Genomic DNA, 16,903 nt, shown 5'->3' with positions numbered 1-16,903 from the left:
GCGCTGAGTCCTGCTATCAGGGTGAGGCCCTCCCACCCCCACCCCCAAATCAGGGGTCGGCCTCCCCACCAGGCATACCTCCCTGGGATTCATCCTTTCAAATCCTCGTTTCCCTCACATCCTTTCATGACAAGGCCCCCTTAAACCCGAAGCCTGAATTCTTAGCTGCCCAAAACACCTCATTCCCCTTTACCTGAAGGCAGGGACGGCTTCATCGCCAAACTCTCCCAGGAGGCAAGAGTGAAATATTTGGACTCCGTGCTCCCCGAGCTGCAAAGGAGAGGGCAAAAATGCCTTTCCGTCCTAAAGCAGTCCCAAAGTTCAGGGCCAACACTTACCGCGTGTTCCCAAGGCACTAAATGAACTCTGAGTTCCCACGAGGAGCGGCCGAGGTAAGTTCCGTGTTATTGCTCATCTTTCAGGTGGCACACTAAGGCACAGAGAGGTTGTCGCTTGTCTGAAGTCACCCAGCCAGGAAGCAGAGCAGCCTGGATTCAAACTGGGGTGTCGGATCCTGAGTCCGTGCGCTGCACCCCCGACACTGCCTGTGGGGCTGAGGGCGAGGGAGGAGCCCGCGCAGGGCTAAGGGCTGTTCCCTCCGGCCTGCCCCAGGTTGGCAGCAATGCCCACCCACTCTGGCAGGTAGGTCGCTTGTGGCCTGAAGATCATGCGGAAGGGGGAGCCGGGCAGGGTGAAGTTGGCCAGGTAGACGGTGTCCCCGCCCGTGAGGTAGGCGGCCCAGACCCCGAAGGTGCCCACGGTGATGATGGTGTGGTTGCACTGCACGAGCAGCGCAAAGTCCTTGGCAGGAGAGCCCTGACGGCCGTTGCCTGCGAACACCACGTCCCCGCGGGAGCTGTTGATGTTCTGCTGGCACCAGGCCATGTCGTCGCTGGTGACCACGAAGACCGGGCTGCGGTGGCGGGCCCGGAACCAGTCCAGGGCCTGCCGCAGGTAGCCCCTGTCGGCCAGCACGCCCTTCCACACCTGCGGCATGACGCGCACGTAGTCCCCCCGGCGCACGTGCACCCCCACGAAGGTGACCTGCTGGGCCCACTTGGCCTGCAGGGCTTGGAGAAATTTCTGGGCCTCCTCCCGCACGTGGTCGTGCAGCGTGAACTCCTGGAGGATCTCCTGGCGGAGGTGGTGGTAGAAGGTCCAGGAACAGGGGTAGCCAGTGAGGCGCACGTAGTCCCCGGGAATGTGGCGGTACCGCTCCTCCATCCAGTCGTTCAGGTGGTAGTTCCGCCACGGGACCCTGCTGGCCGTGTCGCCGTGCAGGACGGGGAGGGTGATCCTGAAGATGGGGGCCAGGGCGTTGTGCATCTGGGCCGGGATGTAGGCCGGCCGGCCGTTCATCTTGGCCAGCGCGTACAGGGTGGCGTACTCGCCCATCTGGTTCCCCAAGCGGCCTTTGGAGTTGATGGTGAACACGCCCCTCTGCGGCAGGTGTCCGGGGACCAGGACCACGTGGCCCGGGGAGGCCCAGAGGGTGGGCACCAGAGCCAGGCGCTGGTGGCAGTGGAAGATGGTGGACACCATGAAGATGACGACGAGGAAGTAGACGGTGGAGAAGGAAGGGCAAGCGGCCCAGAATCTCATGATGGCTGTGGGGAGAAGAGAGGACCTAAGTCAGGAGGGATGGCTGGGGGGACATGAGTCTCATTCACTTACCCCGCCCCCAAATCATTCATTCATTTACTCACTCAGCTCATCAAAGTGGGACCACTGGCCTCCACGCGGAGGTCTGAGAGCATAGACCCTCGGCCCTTTCTGCCTGGGTCTGAATTCCAGCTCCACCCCTTATGAGCGCTGTGTGACTTTAGCCAAGTCACTTCACTTCTCTGAATCCCAGCTTCCTCACCTGTTAAACAGGGACGAACATGCTGACCCACTTGAAAGTGCCAACATCCGCCTGTATTTTACCTACACAAACAGCCGTTTCATGTGGCCCCAATCCAACAGAACTACCCCCCAGGTGTGCGCAAGGATTAAGCGAGGTGCCATTTTTAGGGCAGTGCCTCGCACACAGGAAGGGCTCTGTAAGCGCTGTAAAACAAACACTTCCAGAGTATTTGCTCCACGAGTCCTCGCCCCCGGGGGGTTCACAGTCTATCAAGGCGCCGCAGGGTGGAGGTTAAGAGCACAGACTCTGAGGCTAGTGCAGGTTCTGCCCGCTGCTGGCTGCGCAACGCTGAACACGGTCCTGAACTCCCTGGGCCTCAGTCTCCCCCTCCGAACGATGAGGTTAACCACAGTGCCCGCCCCACATGCCACTTGAAGCGGGCAGGAAGGGCCCCGGGTCACCGCCAGTGGGCGTGGCGGACCCCAGCTGCCCTGGCTGTCAGACACGCCCCGCCCCATCTGGGCGGGCCCGCGACCGCCTCGGCCAATCAAATGCGGCGGCGGTGACGTCACCCGGCTTCCAGCCCGCGACTTTGGGACTCTCTCCGCGCTGCCACATCAAGCTGTATAGTTTCAGCTTTTACATTTAGGTCTGTGATGAGGTTTTTGGTGGGGTTTTTTTTTGGTAACCGCTTTATCGAGATAATATCCAAACACCATACAACTCACCCACTTAAAGTGTACGATTCAATGGCTTTAAGTATATTCAGAGCTGGGCGACCATCACAGTTTTAGAGAGTTTTTATCACCCCAGAAAGCAAGCCTGCCCCCCTCAGCCATCCCCCTGCCCAGCTTCGCCTCCTCCCTGCTCCTCTCTCCAAGGATCTACTTCCTGCCTCGTGGACTTACCTGCTCTGTTTCATACAAATGAAATCATACCGCGCGTGGCTCTTTGTGGTCGCCTCTTTCCCTTAGCATCCTATTCTCAAGGCTCCTCCGCGCGGTAGCAAGGATCGGAACTTCGCTGACTTCTCTTCACGGCCAACCAGTGTTCCATGACATGGATATGCCTGGCTTTAGCAATGGGTTGTGTCCTCTTTTTGACTATTACGCAGGACGCTGCTACGAACACGCGTGTGCCGATTTCTGCGTGGCCCTAAGTTTCCCCCTCCCTCGGGCACTTGCGTGGGAGTGAAACTGCTGGGTCACGCCATCCCTCTGTTTCACAGTTTCGGGAGCTGCCCACTGTTTTCCAAAACAGCGGCCTCATTCTCCTTCCCACCGGCAGCGTCGGAGGACTCGGATTTCTCCACATCGTGGCCCGCACTCGCTGCTGCCCGTCTGTTTGACCACAGTGGGTGTGCCGTGCGGGGGGCCCACACTTTGAACCACACCCAGACCACCCCAGCTCTGCCCTGACTCTGCTAGGCTCTGACTGGGCTCCAGGAGCCTCGGTTTCCCTGTCCTGTCATGGGACGGATAATGTCATCTTCAGGGGCAGCTTTGTTTTGAGTCAGTCCCTTCTCCAGCTCTGACCTGGGCTCCCACAAACGGTCTTTTCCTCCCGGTCTCCAGTACATCCCGACCCGCTTTCTCCTCTCCCCTCCTTGTTCCCCCGACCAACCCCCTGGGGTTTCCCTGTGATCATTCCAGTGGCTCCAGCTCAAGAGTGCCCAGGTCCCTGCAGAGGCACTGAATTTCGTGGCCCCCACTCTTCCTCATCTGACCTGTCTCACGCACTCCAGGCTCCCCATCGCTTCCTTCGCTGGCCCCCTGAAATGTTTGGGTTCTGCGGGCCTTGCCTCAGCTCTCCTCCTACTACCATTAATCCTACCCCTTTGGGGCATCTGCACACTCGTGGGCCCTCCTGACAGGTCTCATGTTCAGCATGGGTCCCAGTGAGGTCGGCTGGCTCCGACCACACGAGGCCTGAGCACGACATCACACTCCCTCCCCGCAGGTGCACAAGGAACGCCTCACTCGCTGTGTCAGCTTCCAAAAGCGAATCAGATCTGGCCCTGAGCCCCTGTTCTCGGTGGGCTGCTGACAACTGTGTCACAATCCTTATCCTGCCACTTGCCCAGTTCAGGTCCCGCCTGGGGTCCTACACGGAGGAGGATGCAGGCTTCAGCCTCCAGCCAGCTTGCCGGCCCAGCCAGAGCCCTGGGCAGGTCCCAAAGCCGGAGCGGGCGACCTGTTGGGGACTATGGGGACTGGAGCCTCACTTACCGAGGAGAAATCGGCTCAGGACAAAGTACCCACCACCCAGGGCCACCTCCCTCAGAAGGGCCCTGTGCGGGGTTTAACGCTCTGCTCTTGGTGTCTAGAAATCCTCAATAAACTTGAACAAGGGGCCCCATGTTTTCAGTTTCCCCGGGGCTCTGGGAATCAGGTCCTGCAGCCACCAGCTGTCTTTAAGTCTCAAGAGCGCCCTCTCCTGGCTTTTCATCAGCCTGAACAACTAAAAAGCAACGGAAAATAACGCTTGGAGGCTGACGCTTCTGGGGTTTGGTTCCCACCGCATGCTAGGCACCGGTCCCTGCGCTTACTATCCTGGTAGAGATTGGTGGCAAACCCTAACCTGAACTGAACTCATGTGGGGACAAGTCTGGCCTGAACCGATGTGTGGCTATTTGTAGACTTGACTCATCTGAGCGGGAATGCCCGTGTGTTTTGCTGCAGAAACAACGCTTGATTACGGGATGCTGCCCAGACCCTGCTGGGGGAGTTACGTAATATCGGGTCTACACTCCGACGACTGTGCCAACGCACGGGTTCTGAACCACGACTGCTCCAAAAAGTTTCAGATGCGAGACTGCAGGCCTGTCTTTGCTCGCTTAGCCCTCGTGATCTCCCATGAGGAAGGTACATTTTTACGCCCATTTAACAGAGCAGGCAACTAAGGCACAGAGGGGTTAAGAAACTTGCTTTAGGTCACACAGCTAGGAAAGAGGTGGTGCCTGGATTTGAACCCAGGCAGTGTGGTTGAGGAACCTCAATGAACCATCCTGGATTTTTCCTGAGGGAGAGCACCCAGAAACACACTCTCAATCCAGTTACAGGTGCGGTTTGACCTGCCCCATCTCGTGGGGCCTCTGTTATTTCTGGGTCACCAGGGGAGAGACAGAAGATCTCTGGAAGCCCAGGGCCATGGGTCCCACCCTGCTGAGTGCCCTCAGAGCTGTGCCCTGGGAGGTCCCTCCCCAGGGTGCTGCGAGGGTGAAGGTGCCCAATACTTGAGGAACCCCCACACACACACAAAGTCTCCTTCCCAACTTGGTGGACTGGTTCCGCTCTGCTCTGGCTGCTCCTCCCTCTGCCCCTCCCCCCTCTATCCACCTGCAGGGGTCTAATGGCCTCTGGGGGCTCAGGCTAAGAACAAAAGTAACATTAGCTTCAGAAACTTCTTGTTGCCGGGTGGGGAGGCAAATAAAGTGAGACCTAAACCTCTTCCTGAACTTTCTGGGGTGGCCAAACTAGCCTTTGACATCTTCGCCTGGGTGGCTCATGCCCCAGTGCCTGCGTGGCCTGCCCTCACCTCTTTCAAGTCACAGCCCCACTGTCCCCTCTTGACCCCGTCCCCCACATCCACTTCCCTTCTTGCTTTGGCTCCAAAGCCCGTAACCACTCAGTCCCTTTTTGTGGCACTCTCTGAGCATGAGCCTGACCAGGCCGGGCTTTCTGTGTGCGCTCATGCGGCGTATCCAGAGGAGTGTCTGACACACAGCCGGAGCTCGGCGGGTACTTGCTGAGTTCGTGCCGTAAACACAGCACCACGTCACCCTGTCACTCTCCGCCGGCCCTAGATCCGATATGCCCCCTTCTGATTTGGGGGTGTCTCCGCCCCCAATCCCTTTCCCTTGCAGTTAACTTCTCACAGCTGACTTTCAAATCCCACGTCTTTGTCCTGGCTCCCGTGGGGCTGGCCTCCCGACCGAGGCGCCTAAGGGCCGTCGGGACCAGAATCACGATTGCCCTGGCTGAGCCCTCCCGCCCCCAGGCAGGCTCCAGGCAGTGGGTCCCCAGATCCCCGGCAGGATCGGGCCCATGCTGTGCCACAATCACAGTAGGGGGGGCCCACTCAAGGCCACAGCAGCAAATGTCTTGCCCCATCCTCCCGAGGCCCTTGCTTTTCTCGGCAGGAAGTGACCGGAAACATTATTTTTCTAGTGGAAACCATTCAGGTATGTAACAGAGCTGACAGCAACACTTGCATGAAAATTTCATGACTGAGGCGTTGAGGCCTTGCAGGAAATTGGCTGTGGGGAAGGCTGGCTTAGACCTCTGTCCCCCTCGGGTTCCCCGCTTTCTCCCTCCAGCCTCCAGCCGCTAGAACCACTGAGGTCTGAGGCACTCTCGTCTTCTCCAGCTCCTTCCCCCCCATCTTAGAAAACAGCCCAAGTCTTTGGGTTTCCCGGTGGCTAGTCTGATCCTTCCAAAAGCCCCGATCTTTAGGGCTTAAAAGCAACTGACCTTAACGCTCGGTTAAAGCACAGCTGACAGAGGGTTCCGGAGGGGAGGAGGGGCCGGCTTGGGGTCATGCAGCCAGAGGCCAACGACCCACCTCAGTGTGAGTGGCCCTGACTGCCGCCCACCGGGCAGGTCAGCCACTTCCCAACCGCAGCCACCACGTGGTGGGGCTGAGCTGCGCCCGCCCTTCGGGAATGGGTGGGGCAGGGGGGTGAGTGGAGTGGGACCCCACACCCCGGAAGCCCATCTGGCTGCTGTCTCGTCCTACCTGCCTTGAGCCTCCTGGGCCAGCCTGCTCGGGGCTGTTGGGCTGTGGGTTCCCCAGGGGCGGTGGCTCTCAGGTCCCACAGAGTCCTGGGTGGCATGGCTGGCAGGGGTCCCTGCGGGGAGAGCGTGGCTGCCGTTGGCGAGGGGATTGGGGGGGGCGGGGGGAGCGGTGGTGGTGTTGGATTCTGCGGGCTCTGCTCTGAGCTCCCGCCCAGAACCCCCACTAGCCTGGGGCCTGAGAACAGCCACTCGGCGCTCACTCCCGAGAGCCCACACGGGCGCCAAGCTCCTGCGGAAGGGACGAGCACGCAAGGAACTAACTGCAGAGGACGCTCTCTTCTGGGCCCAGGTTTGGCCAATGTCAGGGGCGAAGGGCGGGGTGCATGCAAAAAAGCCAGGGAAAAGGAGCCTGGGTCCCAGATGGACCCCCACACCAAGCAGGCACGGGGGCCTGACTATGGGTCTGGTGTGAGTACAGCTAGACTCTGCTCCTTAAAGGGGGCTGGGGGTGGGCTGCGGTTCCCAGAAGGGTAGGAGCTGGGGGCCGTACATGTGGGTTCCCCAGCAGGCTGAGGCTGACTTTGGGATCCCCCGGGAACACTGGGGGACTCACAGCCTGGTTGCCCAAGGTGCTTAGGGCCAGAAAGCGAGACCTCCTGAACCACCTAGGCAAAAGGAGAGGTGGCAGATGGGGACGAGGTCCTTAACAAGGCTGGGGCCCAGGGCCGGGGCAAATGCCCGCCCGCAAGAGCACAAAATGGCGCCAGGCTCCTCGGGAGGGGCGGAGGGTGATGCCCGGCACCTGGGACAGGAGTAGGCGGTCTGCACAGGGCCATCGTGGTGGGGACACAGGGGCAGTGGTATCAGGCTAGGGGAGGATGTGAGCCCACCCGCACCCCCAGGAGCCTTACAGACTCCCAGCCAGGCCGCAAGCCCAGGTCCAGATTCAGAGCCAGGGGCCTGGGCAGTGGGGCGTGGGCAGTGGGGCTCAGAAAGGCTCCAAGGCCCCCAGATCTGAGCGAGTTCCTCCTTAGATGCTGCCAGCCCTGGAAGGAGAAAGTGGGGGGCACTTCAGCACCAAGTCCTTCCTAGCTCCTGCAATCCCAGGCGTCTGGACTTCTGACCCCACAGACGCCCTGGCATCTGGCCCTGCCCTGCCGGCTTCTCTCCTCCTTCAGCACCAGCCACCCCCAACAACTGTTCCCCAATCTGCTCTGGGGACCTCAGGGCGGGTGGCAAATGTGGGGGCTCTGATCCCAGACCCTGAGGCCGTGGCCAACAGGCGGGGAGCTGAGATTATTAGAATCCTCAGAGATCCAAGCACACGGTCCTCCACCCGGAGCCCTAAGGGGAACCTGGGCATCTGCTGTCCCCACCCCACAGGGCTTCTGCCCCCACTTCCCAGCACCAGAGCCCTCCAGGTTCCAGCCCCCAGGCATCCGTCCTGCTCCTCAGCACGGTTCTCGGGGCTTTGCACTTGGGTGGGAAAGGGTTAAGGGCGGGGGAGGCTGGGGTGGGTGGCAGGGAGGCTGGTTGTTTGGCGATAATCCCCCTCCGTGCCCTGGGTGTGGAGAACACAGTTAGGGCCCCACGTGGGAAAGGGCCTCGCTCTGATCCCCGCGGGCTGGGGCCTGGCCTCCCGCTTCTGATCCCCGCCGGCACGGGGCTTCCCCTCTGCTTCCCTCCCCTCCCGCCCTCCTGCCTGGCCAGGCCCAGGCCTGCTGGGCTGTCTGCTCTCCTCCTGCTCCCAGGTGTCTCTGAGCCCACCCACCTGCCTGCCTGTCTGTCTGTCCCGGCCCCCCGGGCTCCCTGGCACCCAGTCCCCCCATTCCCTGTGGACTCTGGGTGCCGGGCGCTCTCCGTCTGGGTTTCCTGTCCTCTCTCCTTCTCTGCGCCTGGCCTCTCCCAGAGGCCTGTGTCTCCTCTCCCTCTGTCTTTGCTGTCTGTGCCTCCATCCCTCTCTCTATTTCTTTGTCTCCGAGTCTCTGTCTCGACATCCCCCTCCCCTGCCCAGCCCTGCCCCCGCCTGGTGCCCTCTCTCTCGGTTTCCCCATCTGCCCCCTCCCGCCCCCCGACACTGACAGATAGTTCTGGGGTGTTAAGCTGAGGATTAGTTCAGGCAAAATTCTCGATTTTGCTTGCGTTCTTTCCCCTGTGGGTTATGTAAACAGTAATTCTCCCCAGATGGAACTATTTTCCTCGCTTAGAAGCAGCCGGGGAGGGGGCTTGAGCAGGGCTGGAGGTGGAATGCTGGGGTTCCTCAGGGAGCCTGGCCTGGAGGGTGGAGGCTGACCATGAGGGCGGCTGGAGGCCCTCAGCCCGGCCACTCCTCTCCTCTGCAGGTACTGCCTCCGCTGGGACCATGCCTGTGACCTTTGCCCTCTTGCTCTTCCTGAGCCAGGCCACCGCGGACCCATGCTACCATCCGGGGGGCCGGCCCCGCTTCTGCCTCCCGCCAGTGACTCAGCTGGCTGGCATGGCGGCCTCCTGTCCCCAGGCCTGTGCCCTCTCCCCGGGGGCAGACCCTGGCCCCCGGGCCACCTGTAATGGCAGCCTGACCCTGGCCCTGGGTGGCCCCTTCCTCCTGACATCTATCAGCTTGCGCTTCTGCACCCCAGGACCCCCAGCTCTGGTCCTCTCTGCCTCCTGGGCCACGGGAGGTCCCTGGAGATCGCTGTGGCGCAGACCCGCCTGGCCTGGGGCCTTGGGGGGCCCTGAGAAGGTGACCTTCCGTGCCCCACCGGGCCCTAAGTCCAGTGTAGTGGCCAGTCACCTCCGCATGGAGTTCGGGGGCCGGGCAGGGCTGGCGGCAGCTGGAGTGAGAGGCCGCTGCCAGTGCCATGGCCACGCAGCCCGCTGTGCCGCCCGCGCCAGGCCCCCCCGCTGCCGCTGCCGCCACCACACCACCGGGCCGGGGTGCGAGAGCTGCCGCCCATCTCACCGCGACTGGCCCTGGCGGCCCGCCACGCCCTGGCACCCCCACCCTTGCCTGCGTGAGTCCTGGGCCCGCTCTGCCACCCTCCCCCACCAACCACGCAGCCCCGTGACTCCCCAGCAGCTGCTCCCCTGCCCTTCCCTCCTCCTCCCTCCCCAGAGCGGCTTGCTCCTTGCTCCCCCACCCCCGACTGTGCTCCAGCCTGGCTCCCCTCGTCACCTCCCCCCTCCACCTCCAGACCTCCAGCTGCCCACTGCCCCCTAGGGGGCCAGTCTCTCCACCATGATGATGCTATGTGAGCACCCAGCCCAGGGCCTGGCTCATTGCGGGTGCTCAGGTGATATTTAAGGAGAGGTTTTAGGGGAAAAGGGCGGCTGGACCGTTCCTGACTCATCAAATCAACCACATGCGGGATGTATTTATTCATTAAATACATATTTATCGGTCACCTACTATGCGCCAGGCAGGTATTGTCATCAGGCCCATTTCACAGATGAAGAGACTGAGGCTAGGGTTGGGAAGTCCCTTGCACAACGACACACAGCCAATAAGTGGCAGGGCCAGAATCGGGACTCAGGAAGCCAAGTTCTGGGGTCTTGGTTTGTCCCTGCCAAGTTCTCATGAGGTGCTGTCACACTAGGTGGTCTAGGGCAACAGACAGGAGCATGGCCACGACAGCCTGCCATGACAGACAAACTGCCTGGGCTCCAGTCCCAGCAACTTGCTTACTGGCTGTGTGACCTCGGGCAAGTGGCTTAACCTCTCTGTGCCTCTATTTCCTCATCAGTAAAGTGGGAACAGTAACAGCATTTCCTTTACAGGCTGTAGTGACAATTGAGTGAATATACAGAAAGTCCTTAGAATAAACAAGGTACCTGGCACGAAGGAAGAGCTTCTGGAGCCTCTGCCAGCGTTCCCACTCCCCACATGAGGAAGGGGAGTCCTAAGGGGATGCGGCACTTGCCCAAAGCCTCACTGCCAGCAGGGGGCAGCGCTGGGACTGGACTCCTTCCTGCAAGCTGCGCCACCCACTTGGCTGGACCAGCCCTCCCCAAGCCCGCTCAACGACTCTCCCCTCCACCAGGCTTCCAGAGTCTAGGCCCTTCCCCCTCCCTCCAGCAGCCCCTCCTCAGAGACAGCCTGTAGCCCTTCCAGAGGGTCTGAGTGTGTCACCAGGCCCTGGGAGGGCACTGCTCTCCACCAAGAGACACACACACACACACACACACACACTCGACTTCCCTGGGCCTCCCTCTCTCCACCTCCCACGTCCTTTGTCTGCGCCCCTCCCCATCTCTTTCCTCCTGCAACATCAGGTGGACTCACAGATCATCCCACTGTCCTCGGCTCCCCACTCTGTCCTCATCCCCACTGGGAACTTCCCAGGAGGCCCCGTCCTCCCTGGCCCTCTGTCCCCGCCACCTCAGGGCATCTGTTCCCTCGATCCATTCCCACCAGCCAGATCTGATGCCCCCAAAGGGGAGTGAGGGAGGGGAGACTCACGTGGCCTGGTGGTGGGGCGGGGTTCCTGCTGGGCCTGGACAGGGACTGGGAGTCAGGGAGGCAGTCGCTCTGAGGATCACATCCCCCGGGGCTGCACTGGGCGCTGCCCTCTGAACCTGGGTAAGAGACAGACAACGCGGTGGTGGAGAAGGGTCTGTGCAGACAGGCTGAGACTAACACCCGTGCGGGGCCGCAGGCTTCACACGCATGGGCATCTGGACCCATCCCCTGATCCGAGTTTTCCAGAGGGAAGTGAGGTGAAGTGGTCACTCAGGTCACAGACTCCACCCACTGAGAATCTGAAGAGCAATGCCCCCTCTAAGGCCCAAAAAACCCTGGAGAGAGGGACTGAGAGCCCCAGTGGGTGGAGGAAACCCAGGCTGAGAGAGGGGGAGTCACTCACCAAGAACACACGACTGTCTCAGCTCCCTGACGTCCCCACTACCTCGGGGCCCTCCAGACCTGCCAGTCCAGGCCTTGCAAACTTCTTGGAGTCAAAAACTCCTCAGATCTCTCCAAAGAGCGGTCCACGAACCCCTGCATCAGCATCCTACTCTGGGATGCTTGCCGGAAACACAGAGCCCTGGGCCCCAGAGAAGGCCTGGGCTGGCGCTGGAATCCGTTGATCTTTTGAAACATTTCCCCGGTAATTGCGATAAGGAGGAAGCTTTGAAAGCCACTGCCTGAGAAAACCTGATCACTGCTCCCCAGGAACACGTACATGCTCAGGAGGCCTCATGTGAGCCGGGTGAGAGGCGCTGGAGCGTGGGGGCTGAGAGCACGGACTCTGCAGCCAGAAGGGTTCCAACACTGCCTCTGACCACTCCTTCGCTGTGTTACCTTGGGCAGTTGACTTCAACTCTCTGTGCCTCAGTGTTCGTTTCTGTAAGATGGGGATGATGATAGAACGGGCCTCACAGAGCGGCTGGGAGGATGAAACCCGCCACTCGGCACCTGGCACAGGGGAGCTCTAAACGGCAGGAACATGCTCTGCGTCAGGCCCTGGGTTAGGGGCTTTATATCCACATGATTTCATTTAAACCTCATGAAGCAGACACTCTAAATGCCATTTGACAACAAGGGAAGCTGAGCTGCAGAAAGGAGAAGCCACATGCCCAAGGGAGGCGGTGGGATGCGTGCACACAGGAGTCTGACTCCACGGCCCACGCCTGGAGCCGTCACTTGTCTTTAAGGCCCGTGGTTTCACACACATATTCAGGAGGTCCATTGGTCCCCTCGGGTTTACCCAGCTCCGGTCCACTGCACCCATTTTAAAGAACACAATGAAGAGGTTCTGGGACCCAGGCTTCCCAGGGACCTGCAGGCAGTCTCTTTATGTTGTACCCACGCTGTATTTCCTTTCCATAGGGCGGTGGGGAAAAAGCTGGGGACAGGGAACAGAAAGCCCGGGACTGACATGCCCCTGCTCCATCTTGCTTCTAGCCTGCTCCTGCAACCAGCACGCCCGACGGTGCAGGTTCAACTCTGAGCTGTTCAGGCTGTCGGGGGGCCGGAGTGGGGGTGTTTGCGAGCGGTGCCGCCACCACACAGCCGGGCGGCACTGCCACTACTGCCAGCCGGGGTTCTGGAGGGATCCCAGCCAGCCCATCACCAGCCGCAAGGCCTGCAGGGGTGAGTGGAGGCTACAGCTCAGCCTAGGAGGAAAGGAGGCAGGACGGGACTCCTGGGGCTGAGGGAGGAGGGGCTGGGGCCTGGACCCCTGGGTCTGGGGGAGGAGGGGCTGGGGCCTGGACCCCTGGATCTGAGGGAGGAGGGGCTGGGGGCCTAGACTCCTGGGTCTGAGGGAGGAGGGGCTGGGGCCTGGACCCCTGGGTCTGGGGGAGGAGGGGCTGGGGAATTGGGAGGGAGCCTCTGGGGTTCAGACACCCCAGATCCCCAGCTCCTCTCCTCATGTAGCCTGCCAGTGCCACCCTATTGGCGCAACAGGTGGCACCTGCAACCAGACCAGCGGGCAGTGCTCCTGCAAATTAGGGGTCACCGGCCTGACGTGCAACCGCTGTGGTCCTGGCTACCAGCAGAGCCGCTCCCCCAGGATGCCCTGCCAGCGTGAGTCCTGAGGGGCAGGGCCACTAGTCCTAAGTGGGGCGGGATGGAGACAGCCCAGATCTCCAGTGGGCAAAGGTGGGGAGAGCTGGGTCCCTGGGAGATGGGAGCTAGAAGCTGGAGGCTGGACTCTGGGTCCTTGGGCAGGTGGGGACTCAAATTCCAGGCTCCTCAGTCTTGGGGAGGAAGAGGCTGGGAGCCCGGACTCCTGGGTCTGAGGGAGGAGGGTCTGAGGAAGGAGGGCTGAGGGAGGAGGGGCTGGGGACCCAGACTCCTGGGTCTGAGGGAGGAGGGGCTGGGGCTGGACTCCAGGGTCTGAGGGAGGAGGGGCTGGGGGCTGGACTCCTGGGTCTGTGGGAGGAGGGTCTGAGGAAGGAGGGCTGAGGGAGGAGGGGCTGGGGCTGGACTCCAGGGTCTGAGGGAGGAGGGGCTGGGGGCTGGACTCCTGGGTCTGAGGGAGGAGGGGCTGAGGGAAGAGGGGCTGGGGACCCAGACTCCTGGGTCTGAGGGAGGAGGGGCTGGGGGATGGACCCCTGGGTCTGAGGGAGGAGGGGCTGGGGGATGGACCCCTGGGTCTGAGGGAGGAGGGGCTGGGGGCCTGGACTCCTGGGTCTGAGGGAGGAGGGGCTGGGGCCTGGACTCCTGGGTCTGAGGGAGGAGAGGCTGGGGACCAGGACCCCAGGTTCTGAGGGAGGAGGATGCTTGCCCTCTTAAGGGAATAGACAGCTGGTATCTGGAATGCCTGGGTTCCTCTAGGGCTGGGGAGACTACGGCTGACTTTCTCCTTTGCTCTCTCATAGGAATCCCAGAGGCAACTACCACCCTTTCTACGACCCCTGGTGCTTATAGCTCTGGTAAGACAGGCTGGCGTGGAGATCTCCGGCAGCAAGAGGGATCGGGGATGGGCTGATTGGGCCCCCAGGTGGGGATACAGCGCTGGCCCATGGAGCCGCGACCAAAGGGTTTGGGCACCCCAGCCATCCATCAGGAGGGAATGCGGGGACGGGCAGGGGCAGAATGCTGTGGTCCAGGCCTCGGGAGCCCACTGCAGACAGCCTGACCCTCCCCAGACCCTCAGTGTCAAAACTACTGCAATATCTCGGACACCAGGGTACACATGAACCTTCGGAGGTACTGCCAGCAGGACTACGGTGAGTGCTGGGGAGAAAGAGGGCCGGCCGCTGCACAGGTGTTTGATGACTGCCTCCAGGCCACCTTCTCAGACCCTCAGTGTTCTGATCTGAAATGGGAAGGGATGCTGGACTCTTCAAGGGCCCTTCCTGATCCAGGACCTAATGGGATAGAAAATGAGTTGGGGGAAGGGGCAGTGGAGAGGGGAGTATTCACTACCTTCCTATGTCTTCTCTTCCCTCGTGTTCTTGGCCTGGCAGAGTTTCACCATCTCCTTCAGCCCAACATCCCTGAGGGAAGGAGGTGGCCTCCTGGGGATGAGAGGGGAGCTGGTTGAAGAGAATGGGTCCTTGCCCTGTTCTGCTACCTCAGACCCTCCCAGCCTCCCTTTGGGGTCCCAGATATCTGAGCCTTAGCCCCACTCCCACAGAGACTGACCCCACAATTCTCTAACTCATCAGTCTACACCAGCCCCATGACCCCAGGGCCTAGGACCTCAGGAAACTCAGCTCCCTTAGACACTTGGGAGTTCAGCCCAGCCCATGAGTCTATACCAACCCCTCACTTCCCTCCATGGTAGAGGAGCCCAGACCTCGCCTCGCTGAGGATCCTCATCTGGCCATGAGCATCCTCAGACTTGGAAGGTGCAGCCTTCTCCCCCCACCTCCCACGAGATCTTCTGCCCCACAGACCCAGCTTGCTAGCCAGAGTCCTGCCCCCAACACGTCTCATCTCACCCCCTAGGAAAGTACATTTCTCTGAATCACCACTAGTATGACCTCAACCATCAGGTTCCAGGGACAGACCTCCTTCTAGGCCCTAAATTTATCCCAGAGCCCCTCCCCCAGCAATACCTCCCTTTCCAAAGGCTCCGCTCCTGATACCTTCTGACCCCGTTGCATTACAGACCCGGGACCTGCCTCTTCTGCTTGTTTCCAGCCCCACCCACTGTAGAGTCCCCCTAGCTCCCCACACCTTTAATTCCTGCATACGCTGCTCCTACTGTGACCCCCAAAGTCCCCCACCTGGCATATCCCAGGCTCCTAGGTACTTCGCCCTGTCTGGCCTCCTCTCCTCTGGAGTAGCCCCACCCTTCCCAATCACAATTCTGGAACCCCGCCTCACGCTCCATAATCCTCGCCCTCCTTGCCTTGACCACGTCTTCTCCAGCAGGCTCCACCCCTCACGACACAAGGCCAGATCCCCAGACCTCTCCCCTCAAAGGTTCAAGGTCTCCTTCCCGACACGATCCCGGAAGCCCCCTCCCCCGGATCCCAGGCCCCTCCCCACCAAGACTGACTCCAGGGACCCTGGGGGCCACCCCGCAACCCCCCGCCCAGGCCTGACATTTCCCCTCCCCGCAGTTCTCCGCGCGCAGGTGCTGGCGTCCGACGGGGCGGGCCCGGCGTGGCGGCGGCTGGCGGTGCGCGTGCTGGCCGTGTACAAGCAGCGGGCGCGGCCCGTGCGCCGCGGCGACCAGGACGCCTGGGTGCCCGGCGCCGACCTGACTTGCGGCTGCCTGCGCCTGCGGCCCGGCGTCGACTACCTGCTGCTGGGCAGCGCGGCCGGCGGCCCCGACCCCGCGCGCCTCGTCCTCGACCGCCACGGCCTCGCGCTGCCGTGGAGGCCGCGCTGGGCCCGGCCGCTGCGGCGGCTGCAGCAAGAGGAGCACGCCGGGGGCTGCCGCGGCCTCCGACCTCCGACCCCGAGCCCCGGGCCCGAGCACTAGCGCCCCAAGTGGGCGGCCTCGAGCCCCAACAAGGAACTTGGCAGCGACGGTGAGGGAAGCCTTCGGCCTCGACGGTGCGTCCCTTAGCGAGCCAATCAGACGCCGCGGAGCCCGTGATGTCACTGCGCGCGCGCCAGCGCCATGCAGGCACGAGGGTCGCTTAACCCGAGGGGCAAACTGCGAGCACGGCCTTTGGTCTGTGCTTGGGACGTTTGGCCTGTGACCTATGCAGCTGGTCCCCTCAATAAAGTCTTAAATCTTGGACAATTTCGCCTACAAACCCTCTGCTCTGTGCTGAGAGGGTCTCTGAGGGGCAGATAAAGAAGGCCCCGAGTAAATCTAGGGAGCCAAAATATGCCTACGCTCCGTGCCAGAACAGCCAATCCAATGAAAGAGCTGGTCTGACGTCACTGGGTGCTAGTCAGATTTGTGTTCCCCGATGATTGGCCAAAAGCCAGTGGGAGGGGAGGGTGGCTAGAAAAGGCGGGAAATACGTCCAAGGAAAGGACAGAGGTGCCAGATTTCCAGAAAGTTCCGCATTGAGGAACTTTCTGTTCCTGATGGGCTCCAGGATGTTCTCTGAGAAAGGAATAAAGGGACTTTGAGGGAATATCTGAAGAGGGTTCTGACAGGTTTATCTGGTCTTGAAGCGCCCCCTAAAGCCTTTCCTGAGAGAACAGCCAATTGGGAACCACAGAGTAGTATGACATCACTTGGTGCTAAGCAGAATTCTATCCCCACCCAATAGGTGGGTACCTCCAAGCCAGAGGGGTGGGGCTTAGAAGGCAGGAAGCAGGACTTTCCTTGCCGCCCTGACCTCTGCCCCCTGCACCCACAGTCAACAACGCAATTTCAAGTTTGAGTGACCTTTGTAGGAGAGTCACTGGGGGAGTTCTCTGAGGGGGTCTCAGGAGCAGAGAGATGACTTAAGGTCCATTTGGGCCTAGACAGCAACGCTG

General features: G+C 61.1%; 2 protein-coding genes across 11 annotated transcripts in view; one reads left to right on the top strand and one right to left on the bottom strand.

The window, feature by feature from the left end:
* The window catches only part of FUT2 (fucosyltransferase 2 (H blood group)), a 33,901-nt gene extending 27,221 nt beyond the window's left edge, over positions 1-6,680 (bottom strand). For 2 of the 9 annotated variants that reach the window (XM_070498267.1, XM_070498268.1), the window contains exons 1-3: positions 2,755-4,962; positions 339-1,607; positions 194-270 (exon numbers count right to left, since the gene is read on the bottom strand). In XM_070498267.1, the coding sequence (XP_070354368.1) occupies positions 583-1,602 (1,020 nt within the window). In that variant the 5' untranslated portion in view covers positions 1,603-1,607; positions 2,755-4,962 and the 3' untranslated portion in view covers positions 194-270; positions 339-582. The other 7 variants (XM_070498262.1, XM_070498264.1, XM_070498270.1 and 4 more) reach the window with 6 other exon arrangements.
* On the top strand, positions 6,679-16,201 carry NTN5 (netrin 5). 2 transcript variants are annotated; one of them, XM_044760047.2, is made up of 7 exons: positions 6,679-6,931; positions 8,925-9,575; positions 12,464-12,652; positions 12,938-13,087; positions 13,885-13,938; positions 14,155-14,235; positions 15,580-16,201. In XM_044760047.2, the coding sequence occupies exons 1-7, from the start codon at positions 6,679-6,681 to the stop codon at positions 15,942-15,944; spliced, it is 1,743 nt and encodes a 580-aa protein (XP_044615982.2). In that variant the 3' UTR covers positions 15,945-16,201. The 2 variants fall into 2 exon arrangements, with proteins under 2 accessions (XP_044615982.2, XP_070354359.1); XM_070498258.1 differs by lacking the exon at positions 14,155-14,235.
* Positions 16,202-16,903: the final 702 nt, after the last annotated feature.

The sequence above is a fragment of the Equus asinus genome, chromosome 26, assembly GCF_041296235.1.
Source record: "Equus asinus isolate D_3611 breed Donkey chromosome 26, EquAss-T2T_v2, whole genome shotgun sequence".
NCBI classification, from domain to species: domain Eukaryota; kingdom Metazoa; phylum Chordata; class Mammalia; order Perissodactyla; family Equidae; genus Equus; species Equus asinus.
Note: the sequence above shows the minus strand (reverse complement) of the source record. Positions and strands in the feature narration are given on the sequence as shown.